At 38.6% G+C, this 23831-nt stretch overlaps 1 protein-coding gene across 3 annotated transcripts in view; it reads left to right on the top strand.

Moving 5' to 3' along the window:
- Positions 1-23831, top strand: part of LOC102764830 (histone-lysine N-methyltransferase, H3 lysine-36 and H4 lysine-20 specific) — an 84606-nt gene that overhangs the window by 29145 nt on the left and 31630 nt on the right. For all 3 annotated transcript variants that reach the window (XR_001513844.1, XM_015563869.1, XM_006763710.2), the window contains exons 3-5: positions 13676-13811; positions 16094-16266; positions 19591-22153. Coding sequence is in view for 2 of the 3 variants with exons in the window: in XM_015563869.1 (XP_015419355.1) it covers positions 13676-13811; positions 16094-16266; positions 19591-22153 (2872 nt within the window). In the remaining variant the exon portion in view is untranslated. The remainder of the gene's footprint in view (positions 1-13675; positions 13812-16093; positions 16267-19590; positions 22154-23831) is intronic.

Below are 23831 nucleotides of genomic sequence, written 5' to 3'. Positions count from 1 at the left end.
AAATGCCTATGGTCAGTGTTATGAAATTCCCTAGATTAAGAGACCATGGAAGGCCCTGAACTAATGATAGAATCAGTTAGTTCCTATGACATACAGCAATTGCTATAGCAGTTTCTTTTGTTGACTTAGGTCAGAGAATATTGCTTTCCTTCCTCCTTTAAATCTCCAGGCCTGTCTTCTGCATTGTCATTAAAACTCTTTTATTGTGAGTCTGAGGATTTATAAGGCTTAAGCCAGAAGCCTGGGCTAGCAGGAATTCCTTGGCCTGCAGGTTTCTGTTCTACCTATTTAGCAAGCTGCTCTCAGCAGCTTCAGTGCTCTAGGCTGGGCTTCTGCTGATATATACCAGTTTGTATGACCAGCCTACCTTTGCTTTCCAGCTTTCATTTGGACAATTCTCTCCTTTTATTTAAAAAAAAAAATGTATTTTATTGATTTTTTACAGAGAGGAAGGGAGAGGGTTAGAGAGTTAGAAACATCGATGAGAGAGAAACATTGATTAGCTGCCTCCTGCACACCTCCTACTGGGGATGTGCCCACAACCAAGGTACATGCCCTTGACCGGAATCGAACCTGGGACTTTTCAGTCTGCAGGCCGACGCTCTATCCACTGAGCCAAACCGAGCCAAACCAGTTAGGGCGACAATTCCCTCCTTTTACTCTGTACTTTTCCAAGACTTCGGTGATCCCTTTGATCTATTGTCCGGGCTTTTTCTTTGATATATTGTTTCTGGGTTCTGTCTAATAAGCAAAGGTCTACTTATTCAGAATCAGTTAACTTTTACACAATAATCTTTAGTATTTTGCCTTGGATTGCTGCAGGCTAAAATTGCAATGCTGCCAGAATCACCTATCTAACTACTTGTTAGATTTGTTTACCTGGGTCCCAGGTCCCATTCTCTTCTCAGCAAAAGTTAACAGACTGAGCTCTGACCCCGTCTACTAGGTAGAAAGGATTAGTGGAAGGAGACTTTAAGTGTTCCAGTTCACTTCTGTGTTCTGTGGTTGGTGCATTGCAGCAGGAGTCAGAAGATGCTGGCCTCTAATCCCTGTTTTGTGTTAAAGGGCTCTAGGTCTTTGGCAAGGTCAGGCAGATTCTATTTTCTTTCTTTCTTTTTAAATATATTTTATTGATTTTAGAGAGGAAGGGAGAGGGAGAGAGAGATAGAAATATTGATGAGAGAGAATCATTGATTGGCTGCCTCCTGCACGCCCCCTACTGGGGATCGAGCCTGCAACCCAAGCATGTGCTCTTGGCTGGAATCGAACCTGGGACCCTTCAGTCCGCAGACTTATGCTCTATCTATTGAGCCAAACCAGCTAGGGCTGATTCTGTTTTCATTGTGTATAATTCTCATTTACTTATAAGCAAAGGAAATTAAGACTTTAAAGATTTAGTGGTTTACAGATGTACAGAATAGTGTGGCTGTTTATCTTCTTACCCTATTTACTTCTAGTCTTGGACAACTCATTTGGTCCCTCTGTTATTAGAATAGACATCATTTTTAGTTATAATATAATGTAAATCTTGCTATTAGATTTAAGCTGCCCCAAAAGAAAAGGAAATGATCTGTTAGCATTTTGGTTTGATAATATTGTTTTGACTTCATGTGTTTACATATGTTTATCATGTGTTGTAGTTTCCCTAGTAAAAATAATCCAAGATAGTCCTTAGTAACAGGGGCAATAGCTGCATCTCTAATGTGATTACAGTAAATCAGCACTGCCGAAGAGGCAAGATGCTGTGGGAGTAGATTGAGTAGGGAAGGGTTTGTTCTTTAAGTAAGCATGGAACAGAGTTATTTTTAAATTTAAAAAAAATATATTTTTTTGTTGATTTCAGAGAGGAAGGGAGAGATAGAAGCATCAATTACAAGAGACATTGATTGGCTGCCTCCTGCACACTCCCTACTGGGGATCAAGCCTGAAACCAGGTCATGTGCCCTGACCAGGAATCGAACTGTGATCTCCTGGTTCATATGTCGACGCTCAACTACTGAGCCACGCCGGCCAGGCTGGACAGTATAATGAAGTAGGGCATACTGAGGCAGTATGAGGAAATATTAGTGCAGATTACACTCTGGTTAGATTTTAAAGTATAGATAAAAAGTAAGCTGATGTGGCAGATTGGGGACAGTTTATAGAGGGCTTTAAACACTGTTTGGGTAAATGATATGTACTTCATTTGATTGACATTAAAAGTTTTTAATGCTAAGTTGTATTTATATTTAAATATTTTTAATTCATATTTGGAATTTGAAATATTTTTCTGTAAACAGTATTAATAGTGGTTAAAGTAATTGCAATAATGTATCTATGGAAAGAAATACAGTGAGTAATATGGCAAGTGTCTTTTCAGTTGTTACTATGTCACAGGCACTTTATAACAACTTTATGAAGTATGATTCCTGAGAACCCATGCTTTTAATCATTATGCTATACTCTCTTTCAAAATGGTTTCATACTAATAATTAAGGTAAAAATAAGTAGAACCCTTGAGTGTTGTTACTTAGGGTAGAATCAGGCCTGAATAGAGGAGGAGAACAAGGCTTCTAATTTCAAAGTTTTAAAATAATGTAAGCTAATAGCTACAGTGCTTACATCACTATTATCCTCAGCTTGTCTCATTCCCTGGTAACCACCATTTTACTTTGCTTTTTACAGATTTAGCTTCTTTTTTTTTTTAAGATCTTACATGTAAGTATTTATCTTTCTCTTTCTAACTTATCTTTTTAAATTTATTTTTTATTGATTTGAGAGAGAAAGAGAAAGGGAGTGAGAGAGAGAAACATTGATGTGAAAATAGCTACCAGCTGCCTCCCGAACACACACTGGTATGGAATCCGCAATCTGGATATGTGCCCTTATGAGGAATCGAACCCACCACCCTTTGGTGTATGGGATGACGTTCCAACCAACTGAGCCACATCTGTCTGACTTACCTTGAAAGTGAGTATAATGTGTTCAAAGGACTCAATTTTTTTAAATATATTTTTTATTTATTGATTTCAGAGAGGAAGGGAGAGAGAAAGAGATAGAAACATCAATGATGAGAGAGAATCATTGATCAGCTGCCTCCTGTACACCCGCATGGGAGATGGAGCCCTGCACCTCAGGCATGTGTCCTTCACCGTAATTGAACCTGCTACTCGTCAGTTTGCAGGCTGTCGCTCTATCCACTGAGCCAAACCAGCTAGGGCCAAAGGACTCTATTTTTGACAGGTGCTGCTGAAGTTGATAGAATAAGGCACCTAATTTTGCTGCTTAGGAAATAGAGCGTATTTTGGTTCAGTTAAAATGCTTTTATTTTGTTGAACATGTATTTTGTCCAGATTTGGGGATACAAATTAAAATGACACCTTGTCCTTATTAACTTTAGAGACTAGTGGAATAGATAAACATGGAAACAATATAACGATGAGCTGAGAGACATAGGATATAGTGGAGAGGCACTGGGCTCAGCCCAGGGATAAGAGGTGATGGGCCCTAGCCGGTTTGGCTCAGTAGATGGAGTGTTGGCCTGCGGACTGAAGAGTCCCAGGTTTGATTCCAGTTAAGGGCACATGCCCAGGTTATGGGCTTGATCCCCTAGGAGGGCGTGCGGGAGGTAGCCAATCAATGATTCTCATCATTGATTTTTTTTTTGTTTTCTTAAATATATTTTATTGATTTTAGAGAGGAAGGGAGAGGGAGAGAGAGATAGAAACATCAATGATGGGAATCATTGATTGGCTGGCCCCTGCAAGCCCCCTACTGGGGATCGAGCCTGCAACCCAGGCATGTGCCCTTGGCCGGAATCGGACCTGGGACCCTTCAGTCCACAGGCCGATGCTCTATCCATTGAGCCAAACCAGCTAGGGCTCATCATTGATGTTTCTATCTCTCCCTCTCCCTTCCTCTCTGAAATAAATAAAAATATGTTTAAAAAAAAAGGTGATGGAAGGAAGGCTGCCTGAAGGGACCTAGGAGAAAGTGAGGAATTCCAGGCAGAGGAGATGGAAGAATAAAGAGTATGATCTAAAAGGGGAATAGTGAAATATGAGATAGAAAACAAGAAGGATCTAGGTCCGATCCTTATTTCACAAGAAGTACCCAGCCAGTCTTACTTTGACTGTCTTTATCTCTTGAAGTTTGTTTTAAGAAATATGTTACTAATAATAAAGCTAGTTCCTTCCCCCAGCCCCCTATACCCCATCCCTCACCTTATCAGCTATAGTATTTTTCTGTGGTAATCTCTGTCTTCCAAAGAGACTGTGAGCTCCCAGAGAACTTGTTTGTTCCATGCCTGTATTCAGTTTTAAGACACTCAATATTTATAAAATGCTTAAATATGAAGAAAATTTTTTTTTAAATAAGTGTTTACTGTAAAAAAAGAAAAGAGAAAAAGTCTTCCATAATTTTCACTGTGTAGAAATAATTCCTGTTTACTAATTTCCAAATTTAGTAAATATGTCAATAAGTGATTTGACATGAATTAGTTAAACTAAAGTTAACTAGCAAACATTATCTGAGCATCCACTACTATGTGACACCTAGGGAGAAAGAGGTAAGACAATAAGTCTCTATTATCAAGTGATGTAAGGTTTTTTAGTATCACTAAAACAATATATCCTCAAATAACTAGAGGAGCAATGAGAGAAATTAAAAATCCTATTTGGCAAGTTTTACTGATATCTTTTAAACCCAAATTGCATTAAACAATTACATGGGGGAATAAAAACCCCTACCAGAGTCTATACATAACATTTAAAATTTGTGTAGTCCTTTATTATGCACATTTAATTTTTTTATAGTGGTAATAGCACCTTTAAGGGTTTTGTCTCTTTTATTCTTTTTTAAAAAACAATATCTTTATTGATTTCAGACAGGAAGGAAGAGGGAGAGAGAGAAACATCAATGATGAAAGAGAATTATTGATCAGCTGCCTCCCACCAGGGATCAAGCCTTTAACCCAGAAATTGATCCTTGACCTCCTGGTTCACAGGTCGACTGTCAAACACTGAATCATGCTGACCGGGTGTATTTTTTATTCTTAATACTTTTTTTGCTTCCCATGGTAATTAAAAAAATAAATATTTTTTTCTTACTGATTTCAGAGAGAGGAACAGAGGGAGAGAGGGATAGAAACATAATTGATGAGAGAGAATCATCAATGGCTGCCCTCCTGCCTGCTCCCCACTGGGAATCGAGCCCACAACCCAGGCATCTGCCCTTGACTGGAATCGAACCAGGACCCTTCTTAGTTTAACCATTTGACTGCTAAGGAGCGCTATCGCGCTCTTTTTATTTAAAACAAACTTATGTAAACAATTGGTATTTTTTAATTTTTGTTGTTGCAAAGCAATACAAGTGAGTTTATTGTATAAAAAGTGTTTTACATTTTTTCCCATACACGCGCAATTAGTGCCGCAGTTTTGGCATATGTCCGAAAAAATACGTCAGCAGCCAAACGGTTAATTATCTTTTATCTGGACCCTTATTACCCCCAAATATATATCTCTATAAATATGTTCTCAGAATTCTAGAATCATACATATACAATGGCTTTCTTGGCATTTTCACTTGGTTGTGAAATTGGAGTTTCATCCTGAACTTGTTCAATAATAAATTCTAGATGTTTCTTCCCAAAATCTTTATAGTATAGTCTTCTCTTATATATGTTCCAAGACCCCTCATGGATGCCTGAAACCACGGATAACGGATAGTACTGATATATAGCTTTTTACTGTATATACCTATGATAAAGTTAACTTATAAATTAGGCACAGTAAGAGATTATCAACAGTAGCTAGTAAAGTCTTGGCCAGTGTGGCTCAGTTTGTTGGATATCCTGATGGCCCGCAGGAAGTTGGCCGGTGGGGGGAGGGACCGTGAAAGGTTGACTGGCTGTGTGAGGTTGGCTGTGGGAGTGCACTGACCTCCAGCAGGCAGCTCCTGTGTTGAGTGTCTGCTCCCTGGTGCTCAGTGCACGTCATAGTGACTGGTCATTTGTTCGCTTAGGCTTTTATATATATACTAGAGGCCCGTTGCAGGAAGATTCCTGCAAGAATAGGGCTTCCTGTGGCTGGAGCAAAGCAGAAAAGGGAGCGAAACCCGCTGAGGCGGGCTTTGCTTGCACTCCCAGCCGCTGTGGCGGGTTTGCCCTCCCGCTCCCAGCTGCTGCGGCTGGGTTTGCCTTCCTGTTCTCTTCCGCTCTGGCTGGGTTTGCCCTCCCGCTCCCAGCCGCTGCGCCTGGGTTTCCCCTACCGCCTCCTGCCTCTGCATCCTTGGCTCCATTCCTGTCTCCGCCGCCTCTACTTTGCTCCCTTCTGTAGCGCTTTGCTTCCACATTGTCTTCAGTCTTCGCTCCCAGCCGGTATATGCAAATTAACCGCCATCTTGGTTGGGTTAATTTGCATATAGCTGCTCTGATCGGCTGGTGGGTGTGGCTTAAAACTAAGGCACAGTCAATTTGCATATTTGTCTTTTATTAGTGTAGATGGATGTATATATAGAATCTGTAATAAAAGTTATGTGAATAGGGTCTCAAAATACCTTATTGTACTGCACCCACCCTTCCTGTGATGATATGCGATGATAAAATGCCCACATGTAGAGACAGAGTTTGATGAATGACTTAGGCATTGTGACAGTGATAGGCTACTACCTTCCTTCTGTTGATATGTAACAAGCACTTTCCGGCTTCTCTATGGCATATTCGAATTATAAGCATCACTACTCTTGTGTTTTGGGGCCATTGCTAAATAAAGTAAGGGTTACTTGAACACAAGCACTGCAATATCTTGGTTCTTCTTATTTTTCGCCCCCACTGCCAATTGCAGATTGGTTCACATAACTGTTATATCTCACCTGAATTATTGCAGTAACCTTCTAAGTAGTTCTCTGTGCTTCCATCTCAACTCTCTAAGGCTGTTTTCAGGATGGCATTCAGAATGGCCCTTTTAAAACATCAACCCTTCAAAGATGTCTATCTTACTCAGAGTAAAAGGGCATAATAAGGCATATGTCTTCCTCTCCGTGGATCATTTATCTGACTTCATTTCTTTCTGTTCTCTCATTTGCTTACTCTGTTTTAGCCACATTGACTTTATTTTTTGTTTGTTTTTTGTTTTTTATTGCTTAAAATATTACAAAGAGTAGTACATATGTCTCCCTTTTTTTCCCCTTTGACTTTCCCCCAGCCTCCACTACCCCCCAGTGTCTTGTGTCCATTGGTTATGCTTACATGCATGCATACAAGTCCTTCTTCGGTTGATCTCTTACCCGCCCCGCACCCAACCCTCCCACCCTTCCCGCTGTAGTTTGACAGTCTGTTCGATGCTGCTCTGCCTCTATCTATTTTTGTTCATCAGTTTATAATGATCTTTATTATCCATAAATGAGTGAGATCATGTGGTATTTTTCTTTCATTGACTGGCTTATTTCACTTAGCATAATGCTCTCCAGTTCCATCCATGCTGTTGCAAATGGTAAGAATTCCTTCTTTTTTACAGCAGCATAGTATTCCATTGTGTAGATGTTCCACAGTTTGAGGGTTCCTTTTTCTCCGCATCCTCTCCAGTCCTTATCGTTTGTTGATGATAGCCATTCTGACAGGTGTGAGATCGTACCTTGTTGTTTTGATTTGCATCTCTCGATGATTAGTGACTTTGACCATGCTTTTATATGACTCTTGGCTTTCTGAATGTCCTCTTTTGAAAAGTGTCTACTTAGGTCCATTGCCCATTTTTTGATTGGATTGTTTATCTTCCTTTTGTTAAATTGTATGATTTCCCTGTAAATGTTGGAGATTAAACCCTTATCGGTGATAACATTGACAAATATGTTCCCCCATGCAGTGGGCTTTCTTGTTGTTTTGTTGATGGTTTCTTTTGCTGTGCAGAAGCTTTTTATTTTGATGTAGTCCCATTTGTTTATTTTCTCTTTAATTTCCAATGCCTTAGGAGCTTTATTGGTGAAGAAATTGCTTCGGCATATGTCTGAGATTTTGTTGCCTTTGGATTCCTCTATTATTTTTATAGTTTCCCGTCTTACATTTAAGTCCTGTATCCATTTTGAGTTTATTTTTGTGTATGGTGTAAGTTGGTGGTCTAGTTTCATTTTTTTGCATGTATCTGTCCAATTTTCCCAACACCATTTATTGAAGAGACTGTCTTGACTCCATTGTATGTTCTTGCCTCCTTTGTCAAATATTAATTGAGCATATTGGAATAGATCAATGGATCTATTCCATTGATCTATATGTCTGTTCTTGTGCCAGTACCAGGCAGTTTTGAGAACAGAGCCACATTGACTTTCTTGCTGCTCTTTGAAAAATGCTAGAGTATATGTTCCTTCCTCATGATCATTTATGTAATATTTTATCATTCAGTTAAAAATATTTTCTAATGTTTATTACAATTTAGTCTTTGACCTAAAGATTATTTAACAATGTACTTGTTTATTTCCTAACACAGACATATTCTAGTCATGTTTTTTGTAATTAGCCACTAACTTAATTACATATGGGCAGTTAATATGTTCCAAATGATTCCAGTCCTTTTAGATTGGTTGAGAGTAGTAAGTACTTTATGGCCCAGTATATGGTAAATATTTAAAATATATCCTGTGCTTGGAAAAAGTGTATATTCCACAATGGGAGTGTAGGAATTTATTCATTAGGGCAAGTTTGTTATTCATGATGCTGAAAATTTTAAATCCTTAGTGATTTTCTTTTTTTGCTTATTTTGTTAACTACTGAGAAGTTTATTTCCACTATAATTATAATTTATTTTTTCTTAATATTTCTGACAATTTTTGCTTTCAACATTTTGAGGCTATGTTATTAGAGGCATAACACTCACTTTCAAAAGTATCTTCCTGGTTAAATGAACTATTATTTTGTCCCCTTTAGCAACTGTAGTTGCTACCATGTGCTATTTGTCTATTTGCCTTGTTTATTTTTCTTTATTCCTCTTCCCTGCCTTTTTTTTTTTTTTTTTTTTACTGATTTTTAGAGAGAGAGGAAGGAAGAGGGGGAGAAAAAGAGAAACCTCTGTGTGAGAGTGGGACATCTATCCACAGCCTCTAGCACAGCCATGGGCAATCTATGGCCCATGGGCCGGATTTGGCCCGTACGAAATGAATAAAACTATTGAAAAAAAAGACCGTACCCTTTTATGTAATGATGTTTACTTTGAATTTATATTAGTTCACACAAACACTCCGTCCATGCTTTTGTTCCGACCCTCCGGTCCAGTTTAAGAACCCATTGTGGCCCTCGAGTCAAAAAGTTTGCCCACCCCTGGTCTAGCATGTCTCCCTCTGGGGATCAAGCCCGAAATCAGGTATGTGTCCTGACCAGAAATCGAACCAGCAACCTTTTGGTGCATGGGATGATGCCCAGCCAATGGAGCCACAGCACCCAGTGCTTCCCAGTCTTCTTTTGGACTGAAAATTTTTTCATTGTTCCTTTTATGTCACCCTCCAACCCCCATAACAAGTTTGGAAGTTATGTATTTGGTTTTTGTTATTTAGAGGTTACCCCCAAAATTACAAGAGGCCTCCCTAACTTTTCAGTATTTAAAATTCCCTTTACCTTCTTCCCTGATAATATATAGAGTTTAAAACACTTCATTTCTCTCTAATAATATGTAATCTTAAAGAACACTTTAATCTCATTACCCCTTTTCAAAATGGAGTATTGTTGTAAATTTTAATTCATTTTTTTAAACTTCATTAGACATTTTAAACAGTCACTGTTCATTTTGTACATTTATCTCTTCTTTTTTTTTTCCCCCATGTCTCAGACCTGAGATTATTTCCTTTTGTTTGAAGTGTTTTAGAATTTTGGAACTAGAAGAGGATCTGCTCTTCCGTGTTTTGGTTTGACTGAAATTGTATTTAGTTCTTTTTTTTTTTTTTATTATATATATATATAGAGAGAAACATCGATCAGCTGCCTCCTGCACATCCCCCATTGGGGATGTGCCCGCAACCCAGGTACATGCCCTTGACCGGCATCGAACCCGGGACCTCTCAGTCCGCAGGCTGACGCTCTATCCACTGAGCCAAACCGGTTTCGGCTAAAATTGATTTTTAGAAAGGGAGACAGGAAGAGAGTGATAGAGAAACATCAATGTGAGAGTGAAACATCAATTGGCTGCCTCCTGCTCGCCCCCTACTGGGTATCCAGCCTACAACTAGGGCTGTGCCCTGCTCAGAGAATGGAAGTGGCAACCTTTTGGTGTAGTAGAGGATGATGCCCAACCAGCTAAGCCACACAGGCCAAGCTTTAGTGTTCCTTCTTGAAAGATGTTTTGGCCGGGCAAAGATTTCTAGATTAGCAGGTGTTTTCTTACAACATATTGCTAATATCATTCCATGCTGTCTTTCTGACTCCCATTGTTGCTGGTAAGGTCACTGTTTGGGAATTAGCAATCTCCTGCCTTTTAAGAGTAACGTATCTTCTTTCCTCTGGTTGTGTTGAAAGATTTTCTTTCTTTTTGTGGGGAGAAGAGGGGCTGTTTGGTTTTGTTTGTAGTATTTTGTTGTGTATAGGTGTAGATTTCTGTTTGTTTATTCTCAGGATTTGCTAAACCAGTGGATTAGTTCTGGTGAATTCTTAGCCAATTTCTGCTATTATTTCCCATAAGTCTATTTTTTCTCTCTAGTCTTCCTGTTATTCCCCAAGTATTTTGGGATCAGGAATTCATCCTTGCATCTCTTATTGAGCTTTGTGAGTTTAACAAGAGTTATTTGGGAGTCTTTCTTCCTAAGGTGAAATTTTCCAGCTCTTCTGAAGAAAAGAGTTTTTTTCTTTTTTAGCCCCTTGTTCTTATTCTGTTTTCATGTTCGGAGACGTCTCTTTGGTTCAGAATTCTTGCCTATCTTTAACTTTTTATGTATTAAGGTCAGTTGGATTTTGGGGGGGGACGGGGGTGGAACCCGCAGCCTGGGCACATATCCTTACCATGAATCAAACCTTCCACCTTTCCGTGTATGGGATAATGCTACAACCGAGCCACACTGGCCTGGGCTGGATGTTAACTTTTTGTTGTTATAAATAATTGCCTGAAATATCTTTCTGTAATCTTTTACTTGTTTGGATTATTTTCTTTGGGTGAGAATATTAGGGGTGGAATTAATAGTTATTTCATTTTGATGGTTTGTGGTAGAGCAGGTGTGTCTTTCCTGATTTTATGGGAGACTGAAACTGAATTAATTGGTTTGTTTAAGGTGACATAATTTATGATGAAGTCAGAGGAGAAAACTCATTACTACTATGCCTGGTTGTGTGATTCTGGCTTCTTACTTTACCTGATAACACTCATGTTCATTCTCCGCTACCTATTGAAGGCAGTTGTTTTATAGTTATACTTCCTGATAGTATAATTACTTAATTAGTAGGGGAAGACAGAACTAACATCACGTCATAGATTGATTATGGCTGGATTTGTCATAAAGCATGTAATAATAATGGAGTTTTATTGTTATTGGATAACAAGGTAGTGGTTAAGAGCTTGGGATCCAGAGCTGGACGGTCCAGCTTTGAATTCTGGCTCTGCCACTTACTAAATCATTTACTACTACATGACTAAAGGTATATAGTAAAATAAGAGTAATACCATAGTATCTTACTTAAGAGGATTAAAGGGGAATCTGTGCTTGGCACATAGCAAAAACCAAGTAAATATTAATTTATTTGAAGTACAGTGGAACCTCGTTTCTCAAACTTAATTCATTCCAGAAGTCTGTTTAAGAAGTGATTTATTCGAAAACCAAATCAATTTTCCTCATTAGAAATAATGTAAATTGAATGAATCCATTCCAAATCCCCCAAATGATTCTGTTTTTATATATAGGACATGTCTAATATACTGTTTATAAATAAACATTTCTTCTCTTAAATGTATCAAACCACCCCCTACTATCCTTAAATGAATTTTTCACATATCACTGCCTCAGAAATGCTATCACCAGTAACTGCTTTTTGTTTATACAATCAACAACAGTTTTTCTACCTATTCAATTGCCTGTGATTCTTGTTATGTGAGCACTTTCACACCCTTAGCACATTAGCAGTCTTGATGGCCTCTTTATGTTTTAAAATTGTGCTAATTGAGGATTTCCGCCAGCAACAAAAGCATTCTCTCCTTTGTTGCCTGAGAGACTTTTGTCATATTGGGGTATCAGCTTGAAAGGTCAAAAACCCAAGTTTTGCTCCACCACATTTTTTTCTGTGAACAGCTAGGTGGAGAACTGAATTGTTTTGAGATGTTTAAGAACCGAGGTTTCATTAGAATTTAGGACTTGAATAAACAAGCAAATTTCATATTTATCAATAATTGACAAAGAAATTAATTGATCACAAATGAAATTATGTCAAAAAATTTTGGGAAACTCATTCAAATTGTAGTTTTCTGTAGAGGCAAATAAATATTTGTTTTTCCACCTGTCTTGGTATCTTGGTTTTAAAGTTCCAAAGCCATCTAGCCTTGAAGTCATGTTTTTTTTTTTCTGATAACTTGCAAATGGTTAACAGGCAAAAACGGCCTGTTGGGCTTTTAAATCTTTGTATAATAAGATGTAGTTTGTCTCATTTCCTAGTAACTATATACATGAAAAATAATCACAGTATTTTCAGTAAGATTTTCTGTGAGATTTAACTTAGTTCTGTGTGAATAGAGTCTTAAAACGCAAATGGTAACATACATCATTAAATTGAGCCCAGTTGTTTGATATCCTTCAACCTCAGACATTATTATTTTTATTTGAATTATATTAATTCACTCAGCTTACTCTTTTTGAATACTTAATCTGTGCCAGGTGGATAGTGTTTTTAGCATTAAGGAGGGAAGATTGAGTCTGAGGGAAGGAAGGTAGGAGATTTGTACTGTTTATTAGGTGTTAAGGCATGGATATGGATTTAGATCAGAAATGGAGGCATTTGGATTGCAGATCAATTAGATACTATTTTTGGAGAAAAGATTAACTCATGGTCTCTGCATTGGACAAGTCCAAAGGAGCTTGATTGATGCACATTGTATTCTGCAAGAATGTTGTCCTTTGGAGCTGTGTAGTGCACTGTTCTGGATGCAGCCTCTCCTGCATGTCCTGGGAAATAACTAAGTCAGTTGTATTGACGTTGCTGGAATCTAGCCTGTACCTTTCAGGATCATTTCATTTGTTCATTATTGTTCATTAATAAGTAGGATGTTTGTTTGTTTGGGAAGGATGTAGACTATCACCTTCAGAAGGGACCACAGCCTACTCCCCAGCCTAGTTTTATTGAGATATAATTGACAAATAACATTGTACTGGGATCACAGTCTCTTGACATTGTTACAATTTCTTTTTATAATTTTCTCTCTTTTTCCCCCCTGATGTGTTGTGATCCAAATACTAGGGCAAAGATAATTTTTTCCTTGGTATGTTTCTATTTTAGTTCTTTATAAATTAAAATAGCTGATTTATTTTCCCAGAATATTGGTAGATTACTTATATAAAACAAATACAAGTTAAGATTTACTACTGTATAAAGGGCTATGTTATGAACAATTAAGACAAAGCATTTTAGTTGTAATTATTGTTAAGCTCGAGTGTTTTCATCTAGAATTTTTGGGCATTGCTTTCTTAGAAGGCTAATGGGAAAAAGTTTGATTCTTATTGATGCCTATGTTTTGTCTGTCTAAAGTGTCAACCCAAGAAAAAGTCAACACCACTGAAGTATGAAGTTGGAGATCTCATCTGGGCAAAATTCAAGAGACGCCCTTGGTGGCCCTGCAGGATTTGTTCTGATCCATTGATTAACACACACTCAAAAATGAAAGGTAATATTTGCAATTGATTTCACATGATAAAAACCAGTTTGGAATTATAAACTCGCAGATCCCTTTAGTATAACCCAACTTTGGTTGCTGTTAGCAATAATTCATTTTTACCTTTGAGCATTTCATGTATAGATTGTTATTTATTTTTCCTTTTTGGATTTTTTATATGTTTGTTTTATTTTACTCTATAATTTAAACTTTTTCAATTATTCTCTCTGTAGATGGCAGGAAAATGTCAGGCTTATTACCTAAAGTTTACATTGTCTAGAATCCTTTTCAGTATATTTGTTTTTCTACTTTAATCTTCAGTTTTTGTATTGTGTGTTTTCTTTTTGGTTAAAGCTAAAACAGTTAAAAAATGAGTATAAGTTATAAATTATTTCAAATTTTAAAATCTTGATTTAGAATATTACCATTCATTACTGTTATATTGCTTATTCTGTTGAATCTCATGATTTATCACTAAAATGCTATAAGATAGGAGCTGAAAATTGATCTTGCTCCCTCTTTTCTCTTAAGATGGTTTATGATTTTACTATAGTTTTAATATATATATTTTAGTTTTTGAATAGGTTATATATGCACAAGATTCAAAAAATCATCATATTTCCTCCTTTTCTCTGATCTGTTCTGTTCTTTTTAAAAAATATTTCTTTTATTTATTTATTAATATATTTTTATTGTTTTCGGAGAGGAAGGGAGAGAGAAAGAGAGAGAGAAAGAAACATCAATGATGAGAGAGAATCATTGCTTGGCTGCCTCCTGCACGCCCCCCACTGGGGAATCGAGCCTGCAACCTGGGCATGTGCCCCTGAACGGAACTGAACCTGGGACCCTTCAGTCCGCAGGCCAATGCTCTATTCACTGAGCCAAACCAGCTGGGTTGATCTGTTCCATTCTTTACCCTTTCAAACAAATTGTTATGAATGTTTCTATAAATCTACATATATATTCTCATATCCCTACCCTTTTAATTTTAACATAAAAGTTGCATATTGTATGTTTGTTCTATAGTAACTTTTTTTTTACTTCTTGGAGTTTTCCCCTATTAGTGCATTAAAACTTCCGTCTTTTTTCCTTTTTATAGCTGCATAGTTCTTCCACTTTTTGAATATGCTGTACTTTAGATAACCAATTCCCCTGTTGATGAATGTTAATTTGTTTCTAATCTTGTGTTGTAAAGATAATATACATACATACATGTGCATACATACATGTTTGTGTGTACCCACAAGTAATGCTGTAAAGAATTACTGTGTGGCCAAAACCGGTTTGGCTCAGTGGATAGAGCGTCGGCCTGTGGACTGAAGGGTCCCAGGTTCGATTCCGGTCAAGGGCATGTACCTGGGTTGCGGGCACATCCCCGGTGGGAGATGTGCAGGAGGCAGCTGATCGATGTTTCTCTCTCATCGATGTTTCTAACTCTCTATTTCTCTCCCTTTCTCTCTGTAAAAAATCAATAAAATATTAAAAAAAAAAGAAAAAAAGAATTACTGTGTGTGTTTCATATATACATGTTTATTTATCTGTAGGATGATTTACCAAAAGTGGGATTGGTTGATTTGATTTTATATATTGATTATTGAGTTGCCCAAAGACCTTTATAGTTCACTGTTTTTTAAAAAATGGTATCTTGCCCTGGCCGTGTGGTTCTTTTGGTTGGAGTGTTGTCCCATACTCCTAAGAGGTTGCAGGTTTTATTCCCAATTCCTGGTTGGGGCATCTAGGGGAGGCGGCCAATGAATGTTTCTCTCTCTCTCTCTCTCTTTCTCTCTCTCTCTCCCTCCCTCCTTCACTCCCTCCCTCCCTCTCATTAATAAAAACATATCCTCAGGTGAGGATTTAAAAAAAAGGTATCTAGCCCGGCTGGCCAGCCAGTGTCGCTCAGTGGTTGAGTGTTGACCTATGAACCAGGAGGTCACGGTTAGATTTTAGTTGGGGTACTTGCCCGGATTTTGGGCTCTATCCACAGTCGGAAGTGTGTAGGAGGCAGCTGATCGATGATTCTCTGTCATTGATGTTTCTATTTCTCCCTTTCTGTTCCTCTCTCTGAAATCAGTAAAAACATATTAAAGAATTTTTCCCCCTTCTATCTGACTTACGTCAGAGTTTATTGTCCTGAAGGTTTTTTAGCTTACTGATTTTTTTGGGGGGTCTTACTTGGTGACAGAGGCTTCTTTGGTGTCAGAGGCTTCTTTGGCGACAGTGGTATGTGTGTGGATGTTACCTTGATGAACAGTCATCTTTTTAAAGTAATGACACTGTTTTTTATCCTTATCTAGTTTCGAACCGGAGACCTTATCGACAGTACTATGTGGAGGCTTTTGGAGACCCTTCTGAGAGAGCCTGGGTGGCTGGAAAAGCAATTGTCATGTTCGAAGGCAGACATCAGTTTGAAGAGCTACCTGTCCTTAGGAGAAGAGGGAAGCAAAAAGAAAAAGGATATAGGCATAAGGTAAAAAACAAAATAAAACACACATACATGAAAGAACAGAAGCCTCTCAAATTATCTTCTGGAGGGTAGGCAAAGAGGAAGCAAGGAAAAAATATTCTATTTTTGAAATATAAGTTTATTCCCTTTGGTAGATGGATATTTGTGAGAAAATAGATAGAAAGCAAGGTTTTTTTTGCAGGGATGAGATGGGGCTAGCCTTCCAAATATTTATACTCAATTTTTAAAAAAAATATATTTGATTGATTTTTCACAGAGAGGAAGGGAGAGGGATAGAGAGTTAGAAACATCGATGAGAGAGAAACATTGATCAGCCGCCTCCTGCACACTCTCCACTGGGGATATGCCCGCAACCAAGGTACATGCCCTTGACCGCAATTGAACCTGGGACCCTTGAGTTCGCAGGCCGATGCTCTATCCACTGAGCCAAACCAGCCAGGGCTATACTCAATCTTTTGAGAAATTATTCCAGTTAATTTTTGCCATGTCACTTAGATGTGACAGTACAAAATGACAAAACCAATCTTCTTTGGTTATATCTTATGTAAAAAGAAACTGATCATCAAAATGAAATTCTTCTTACTCTCTAGATTAATTATTTCTTTTAAAAATGGGAATAATAGAAAAAAACGGGAAAGGTATAAAGCTTTAAACATTTTTGTTTTGTTTGTTTTGGTTTTTGTGTTCAGTTATTAGTGCTTAAGATTGGAGTTTCATACCTGGTTATGTTTGTTTGTTCTTTGTTAATCCCCACCCAAGGATATTTTTTTCCATTCATTTTTAGAGAGATTGTAAGGAAGGGAGGAAAAGAGAGACAGAAACATCAAGTGAGAGAGACACATTGATTGATTTATCCCTAATTCCTGACCAGGGCATGTAGGGGAGGCGGCCAATGAATGTTTCCCCCACGTGCCCTAACCAGGGCTGGACATCGAACCTGCAACGCTGGTATATGCCCTTGATCTGGAATCAAACCTGCTTCACTTTGGTATGCAGGCCAACGCTCTAACCATTGGGCAACAACGGCCATGCTATACCTGGTTATGTTTGTCTTTGCTTGTTTGTTAATCCTCACTTGAGGATTTTTTTATTTTATTGATTTTTAGAGAGAGTAGAAGAGAAGGAAGGAAGGAAGGAGGGAGGGAGGGAGGGAGGGAGGGAGGGAAGGAGAGAGAGAGTGAGAGAGAGAGAGAGAGAAAGAAAGAAAAAAAGAAAGAAATCAATTGGTTGCCTCCCAAACATTCCCTGACCAGGGCCAGGGATCAAACCCACAACCCAGGTATGTGCCCTTGGCTGGGAATTGAACTTGAGAGTCTTCGAAATCATGACTAGGATAATTTAGAATCGATATGCAGTCCCTGCTGTTTTTAATTTGAGTTCTTTTTATTTTTTTAAAAAAATTTTGGAATCCTCACCCGAGGATATTTTTCCATTGATTTTTAGAGAGAGCAGAAGTCGGGGGGCGGGGAGAGGAGAGTGAGAAACATCGATGTGGAGACATCGACGGGTTGCTTCCTGCATGCCCCTTGACTAGGATTGAGCTCACAACCGAGGTATGTACCCTTGACCTTGACCAGGAATTGAATCTGCGACCCCTTAGTCTACGGGCCATCACTCTAACCACTGAGCAAAATCAGCCAGGGTGAGTTCTTTTTAAAAATATTTTTATTGGGTTTTAGAGTGAGATAGAGGAATCGAAAGAGAGAGCAAAACATTGATCTGTTGCCTCCTGCATGCCCCTTACCAGGAATTGAGCCCACAACCCGGGCATGTGCCATGACCAGGAATCCAACCAGCAACCTTTTGGTGCGTGGGTCGATGCCCTACCAACTGTAGCAAAGTCAGTCAGGGCTAATTTGTGTTCTTTGAGGACTAGTGTCTCCAACTCAAAAACTAGTGTAATCATACGTTCTTGTACAACTATTGTGTGGATTAGAAGTAATTATAAATATTTAATATGGCGTAAGGTTGATGCTCTAAAACAGTGGTCGCCAACCTTTCAGACCTCATGGACCACCAGTTGGTGACTGCTACTTAAATAAAACAACTAGCATTTGCTGCTGTTAGGATTAAGGAGGTTAATAAGTATATCCTTTCTAATACTTTGGGTGGTTTTCGGTCAGATGGTGTCAAGAGTTTTTGTGCCAAGCCTTTAGCTGTGTAGATTAAACAACTCCCTTTTCTGAGGAGTTCATTAGGTCTTTCAGGTTCTGGAGAATTTATTTACTCTGGTCACACTTCTGACAATTAATAGGTATGTGTTTGCTTGTGAAATAAACCAGATGATCAGTTTGGTGCTTTATAAAAGGCGGCTACCTATATAGTGACCTGATTTTCACATGCTCAGCAGAACATCCCTTTCACAAGTATTGAAGTAATTTGTGAACACTAAGTGATGGTTAGAACCATGACTAATATCTATTTTATGAAGCCAAGGAGAGAAAAAAGGGTCTGGAAAGTTGGGTATATTTCATAGAGTCTTAATGTCCTCATACTGTGAGGAATCAAGAAAAGAATATGTCGTGCTTGCTTCGGCAGCACATACACTAAAATTGGAACGATACAGAGAAGATTAGGATGGTCCCTGCACAAGGATGACACACAAATTCGTGAAGCATTCCATAAAAAAAAAAAAGAAAGAAAAGAACATGTGTAATTTGTTATACCCAGGGTGTTTTGGTGTCTCTGTATGACATCATTAAGTCCATGAGACTGCTTGGTTATAATCCAGATTGTATGTAACATGTATAGAAGAAACTTGATTAGCTAAGGACCTACTGATAACCAGAGGTCCAAATTTCAGGTGTCCTAGGACAGGTCTGACCAACTTATTTTTCCTGTTCTTGTTTTTTCATATTTATCTTCTTTATTTAGCCTTTTATTCTCTCTTTTATGCAGCTGAGCAAATGCTTAGCTTTCATAAGTCAGGAAGAAAATATATTGTTATTTAGGTGTCGGGGTAAGTAGGAAGGGTCTGGTTATTTCCTGATTTGGTAATGTGATGTTAATTAGTAATGTAATGTTGTAGTCCAACTTATGGTCCACTCTTTTGTGCTTTACAAAGGCAGGGAGAATGGATAAAGGTTTATGAGATCAACCTTTCCTCTAATGATAGATCTTAGTGGTAAAGTAGTGTTGAGGAATCTCCATTAATTAAGCTCTGGGTGAGCTGTAAGAGCTCACTACCTAACTGGTCCCATAAAAGGGCCTTGAAGAAGTGCAATAAGACTTTGAAAAATAGATTTGTGAAGTGTTCATTGAATATCTCCCTATTTCTTTCTCCCATTTCTTTGATAAGTAATAACCTTTTTCTCCTTTAAATTTAAGGTTCCTCAGAAAATTTTGAGTAAATGGGAAGCCAGTGTTGGTCTTGCTGAACAGTATGATGTTCCCAAAGGGTCAAAGAACCAAAAATGTGTCAGCAGTTCAATCAAATTGGACAGTGAAGAGGATATGCCATTTGAGGACTGTACAAATGATCCTGAATCAGAACATGACCTGTTGCTTAATGGCTGCTTGAAATCTCTGGCTTTTGACTCTGAACATTCTGCAGATGAGAAGGAAAAGCCTTGTGCTAAGTCTCGAGTCAGAAAGAGCACTGATAATCCAAAAAGGACTTGTGTGAAAAAGGGCCACATGCAGTTTGAAACAAATAAGGAAGAACGGAGGGGAAAGATTCCAGAGAACCTTGGCATAAACTTTATTTCTGGGGATGTATCTGACAAGCAGGCCTCTAATGAACTTTCCAGGATAGCAAACAGCCTCACAGGGGCCAGCACTGCCCCAGGAAGTTTTCTGTTTTCTTCTTGTGCAAAAAACCCTGCAAAGAAAGAATTTGAGACTTCAAATTGTGACTCTTTACTGGGCTTGTCTGAGGGTGCCTTGATTTCTAAACGTTCTGGGGAGAAGAAGAAACTTCAACGAGGTTTGGTTTGTAGTTCAAAGGTACAGCTCTGCTATATTAAAGCAGGTGATGAAGAAAAACGAAGTGATTCCATTAGTATTTGTACCACTTCTGATGATGGAAGCAGTGATCTGGATCCCATAGATCACAGTTCAGACTCTGATAACAGTGTCCTTGAAATTACAGATGCTTTTGATAGAACAGAGAATATGTTGTCCTTGCAGAAAAATGAAAAGGTAAAGTATTCCAGGTATCCTGCCACAAACACTAAGGTAAAAGCAAAGCAGAAGTCCCTCATTACTAGCTCACTTACAGACCACTTAACAGAGTGTACTAAGACAGCAGAGTCTGGAACTGAGACATCTCAGGTTAACCTCTCTGATTTTAAAGTGTCCACTCTTGTCCGCAAACCCCAAATGGATTTTAGAAATGATGGTTTCTCTACAAAATTCAACACCCCATCAAGCATTTGCAGTGAGACCTCACTAATAAAGGGTGGGGCTACAAATCAAACTCTGTTACACTCGAAAAGCAAACAGCCCAAGATCCGAAGTATAAAGTGCAAACATAAAGAAAATCCAGTTGTAGAACCTCCAGTTACAAATGAAGACTGCAGTTTGAAATGCTGTTCTTCTGATACCAAAGGTTCTCCTTTGGCCAGCATTTCCAAAAGTGGGAAAGGGGATGGGCTAAAACTACTGAGCAACATGCATGAGAAAACCAGAGATTCGAATGACATAGAAACAGCAGTGGTGAAACACGTTCTGTCTGAGTTGAAGGAACTCTCTTATAGATCCTTAAGTGAAGATGTCAGTGAATCTGGAACATCAAAGCCATCAAAACCATTACTTTTTTCTTCTGCCTCTAGTCAGAATCATATACCTATTGAACCAGACTATAAATTCAGTACCTTGCTAATGATGTTGAAAGATATGCATGATAGTAAGACCAAGGAGCAACGGTTAATGACTGCTCAAAACTTGGTCTCCTATCGGAGCCCTGGTCTTGGAGACTGTTCTACCAGTAGTCCTCTAGGGACTTCTAAGGTCTTAGTTTCAGGAGCCTCCAATCATAATTCAGAAAAAAATGGAGATGGCACTCAGGATCCAGTCTATCCTAGCCCCAGTGGGGGTGACTCTGCACTGTCTGGGGAGTTGTCTGCCTCCCTACCTGGCTTAGTGTCTGACCGAAGAGACCTCCCTGCTTCTGGCAAGAGTCGTTCAAACTGTGTTACTAGACGCAACTGTGGGCGATCAAAGCCATCCAAATTGCAAGATGGTTTTTCAGGTCAGATGGGAAAGAACACAGCGAACCATAAAGCCTTAAAGACAGAGCGCAAAAGAAAATTGAACCGGGTTCCAGCTGTGATTCCAGAGGCTGCACTGCCAGGAGACAGACAGAATGCAGCCTCAGAGAATGGCTCCTTGGGAGGTGGAGCAGAAGACCCTGCTAAAGAAGATCCCCTTCAATTAATGGGCCATTTAACAAGTGAAGACAGTGCCCATTTTTCTGATGTTCATTTTGACAACAAAGTCAACCAGTCTGAGCCTGATAAAACGGAACAAGGCTCCATCTTTGAAAACAGAAAAGGTCCAGAGCTGGACTCTGAAATGAACAGTGAAAATGATGAACCCAATGGTGTTAATCAAGTAGTACCTAAAAAGCGGTGGCAGCGTTTAAACCAAAGGCGCACTAAACCTCGTAAGCGCACTAACCGATTTAGGGAGAAAGAAAACTCTGAGGGTTCCTTTGGGGTCTCACTTTCTGCTGACCCTGTAAAGAAGGGGGGTGAGTTCCCAGAGCATAGACCTTCTCCTTCAACAAACATATTGGAGGATGTGCTGACAGATCCAAATCACACCGGGCACTTAGATTCAGTTGGGCCACTGCTGAATGTTTGCGATAAATCCAGTGCCAACACTGAGGAGATGGAAAAGGAGCCAAGAATTCCCACTTTGACTCCCCAGCCTGAGCTTCCTGAACCAGGTAAGAATTCCTGACTGTCATAGAATGGGATTAGAGGAAGTGATGACATGATCTCCTTTGAAGTTCTTAATGGAAAGGCTAAGTGTAAATTGGGAGGGAAGGATTATCACTTGAAGAAAGGGCTTACTGCAGACAAGTTTGAGTTTTGAGGATCAGCCTTCCATATACTTTCACAAATTATGCTTTATTAGAAGCTCTATTTTTTTTTCCCTCTTGTTTTTAGTAAGCTTCAGAACATTTTGTTGTGTTTTTTACTTTTAAATCTGTGAACTTTTTCGGTTTCAATATGGTATTGCATGTAGTTGAGAATCTCTGAGCCGAGTTAAGTTCAATTGTTAGTTTACAGAAATCAAATAGATTTTATTTAACGTTAAGCGTCCTTTGGCCACAACTTAAGGTAGGCTCACCTGTCAGATACATAAAAGGAACATGTTGCTTTGAAAAAATGGAAATGGCCCTGGTCAGTTTGGCTCAGTGGTTAGAGTGTCAGCCCTCAGACTAAAGGGTCCTGGGATTCGATTCCTGGTCAAGAGCATATACCTGGGTTGTGCTTGTGTGGGAGGCAACCAATCGATGTGTCTTTCTTACATCGTTTTTGTTTTTTTATATATTTTTATTGATTTCAGAGAGGAAGGGAGAAGGAGATAGAGAGATAGAAATATCAATGATGAGAGTGAATCATTGATTGGCTGCCTCCTACACACCCCTACTGGGGATCGAGCCTGCAACCTAGGCATATGCCCACAACAAGAATGGAACCCGGACTCTTCAGTCCACAGGCTGATACTCTATCCACTGAGCCAAGGCAGCTAGAGATCACATTGATGTTTTTATCTCCCCCTCCCCTCCTTCTATTCTGTCTGAAAATCAATGGAAAAAATAACCTAACCTCAGGTGAGTTTTGTTGTTGTTGTTGTTTTTAATGAAATAAGGAAATGTTCTAAGGCTCTAGATGGCTTATATCATTTCTGAAATGAGGTTTTAGAATGAAGTGCCACGGTATCCTAGCTTAGCAGCAGAAGGAATATAAGTCTTTCAATATATTAATAAATACATTATAGTTATTGAGGATACAACTAATTTCTCAGATTTGTTTATTAGACTAAATTCTGTTTTCAAACAGCTTTATTGAGATACAATTTATAAAGTATAAAATTCATCTATTTTAAGTTGATACTTGGTGTTTTTTAAGTATATTCACAGACCAGTGTGAGCACCAACATATCAATTTTGGAACATTTGCATCACCCCAGAAAGAAACCTTGTACCCTTTTTCAGTCTGCCTTTATTTCTCCCCAGTCTGTAGATATGCCTATTCTGTACCTCTTGTATAAACAGTATCATACAATATGTGGTATTTTTGTGTTTGGTTCTTTTGCTTAGCATGTATCAATGCTTCATTTTTAATATTGTAAAAAAAAATCACATAAATGTACCCTATGAACAAGTTTAAAGTGCACATGATAGTATTAAATATGTGCACATGGTTGTACAACAGATCTCTAGAACTTTTTCTTTTTTTTTTAATATATTTTTTATTGATTAAGATCAGAGAGGAAGGGAGCGAGATAGAGAGTTAGAAACATCAATGAGAGAGAAACAACGATCAGCTGCCTCCTCACCATCTCACATTGGGGATGTGCCCGCAACCAAGGTACATGCCCTTGATCAGAATCGA

The sequence above is a fragment of the Myotis davidii genome, unplaced genomic scaffold (assembly GCF_000327345.1).
Source record: "Myotis davidii unplaced genomic scaffold, ASM32734v1 scaffold319, whole genome shotgun sequence".
NCBI lineage: Eukaryota > Metazoa > Chordata > Mammalia > Chiroptera > Vespertilionidae > Myotis > Myotis davidii.
The sequence above is the reverse complement of the archived record's forward strand: the minus strand, read 5'-3'. Positions and strand labels throughout refer to the sequence as shown.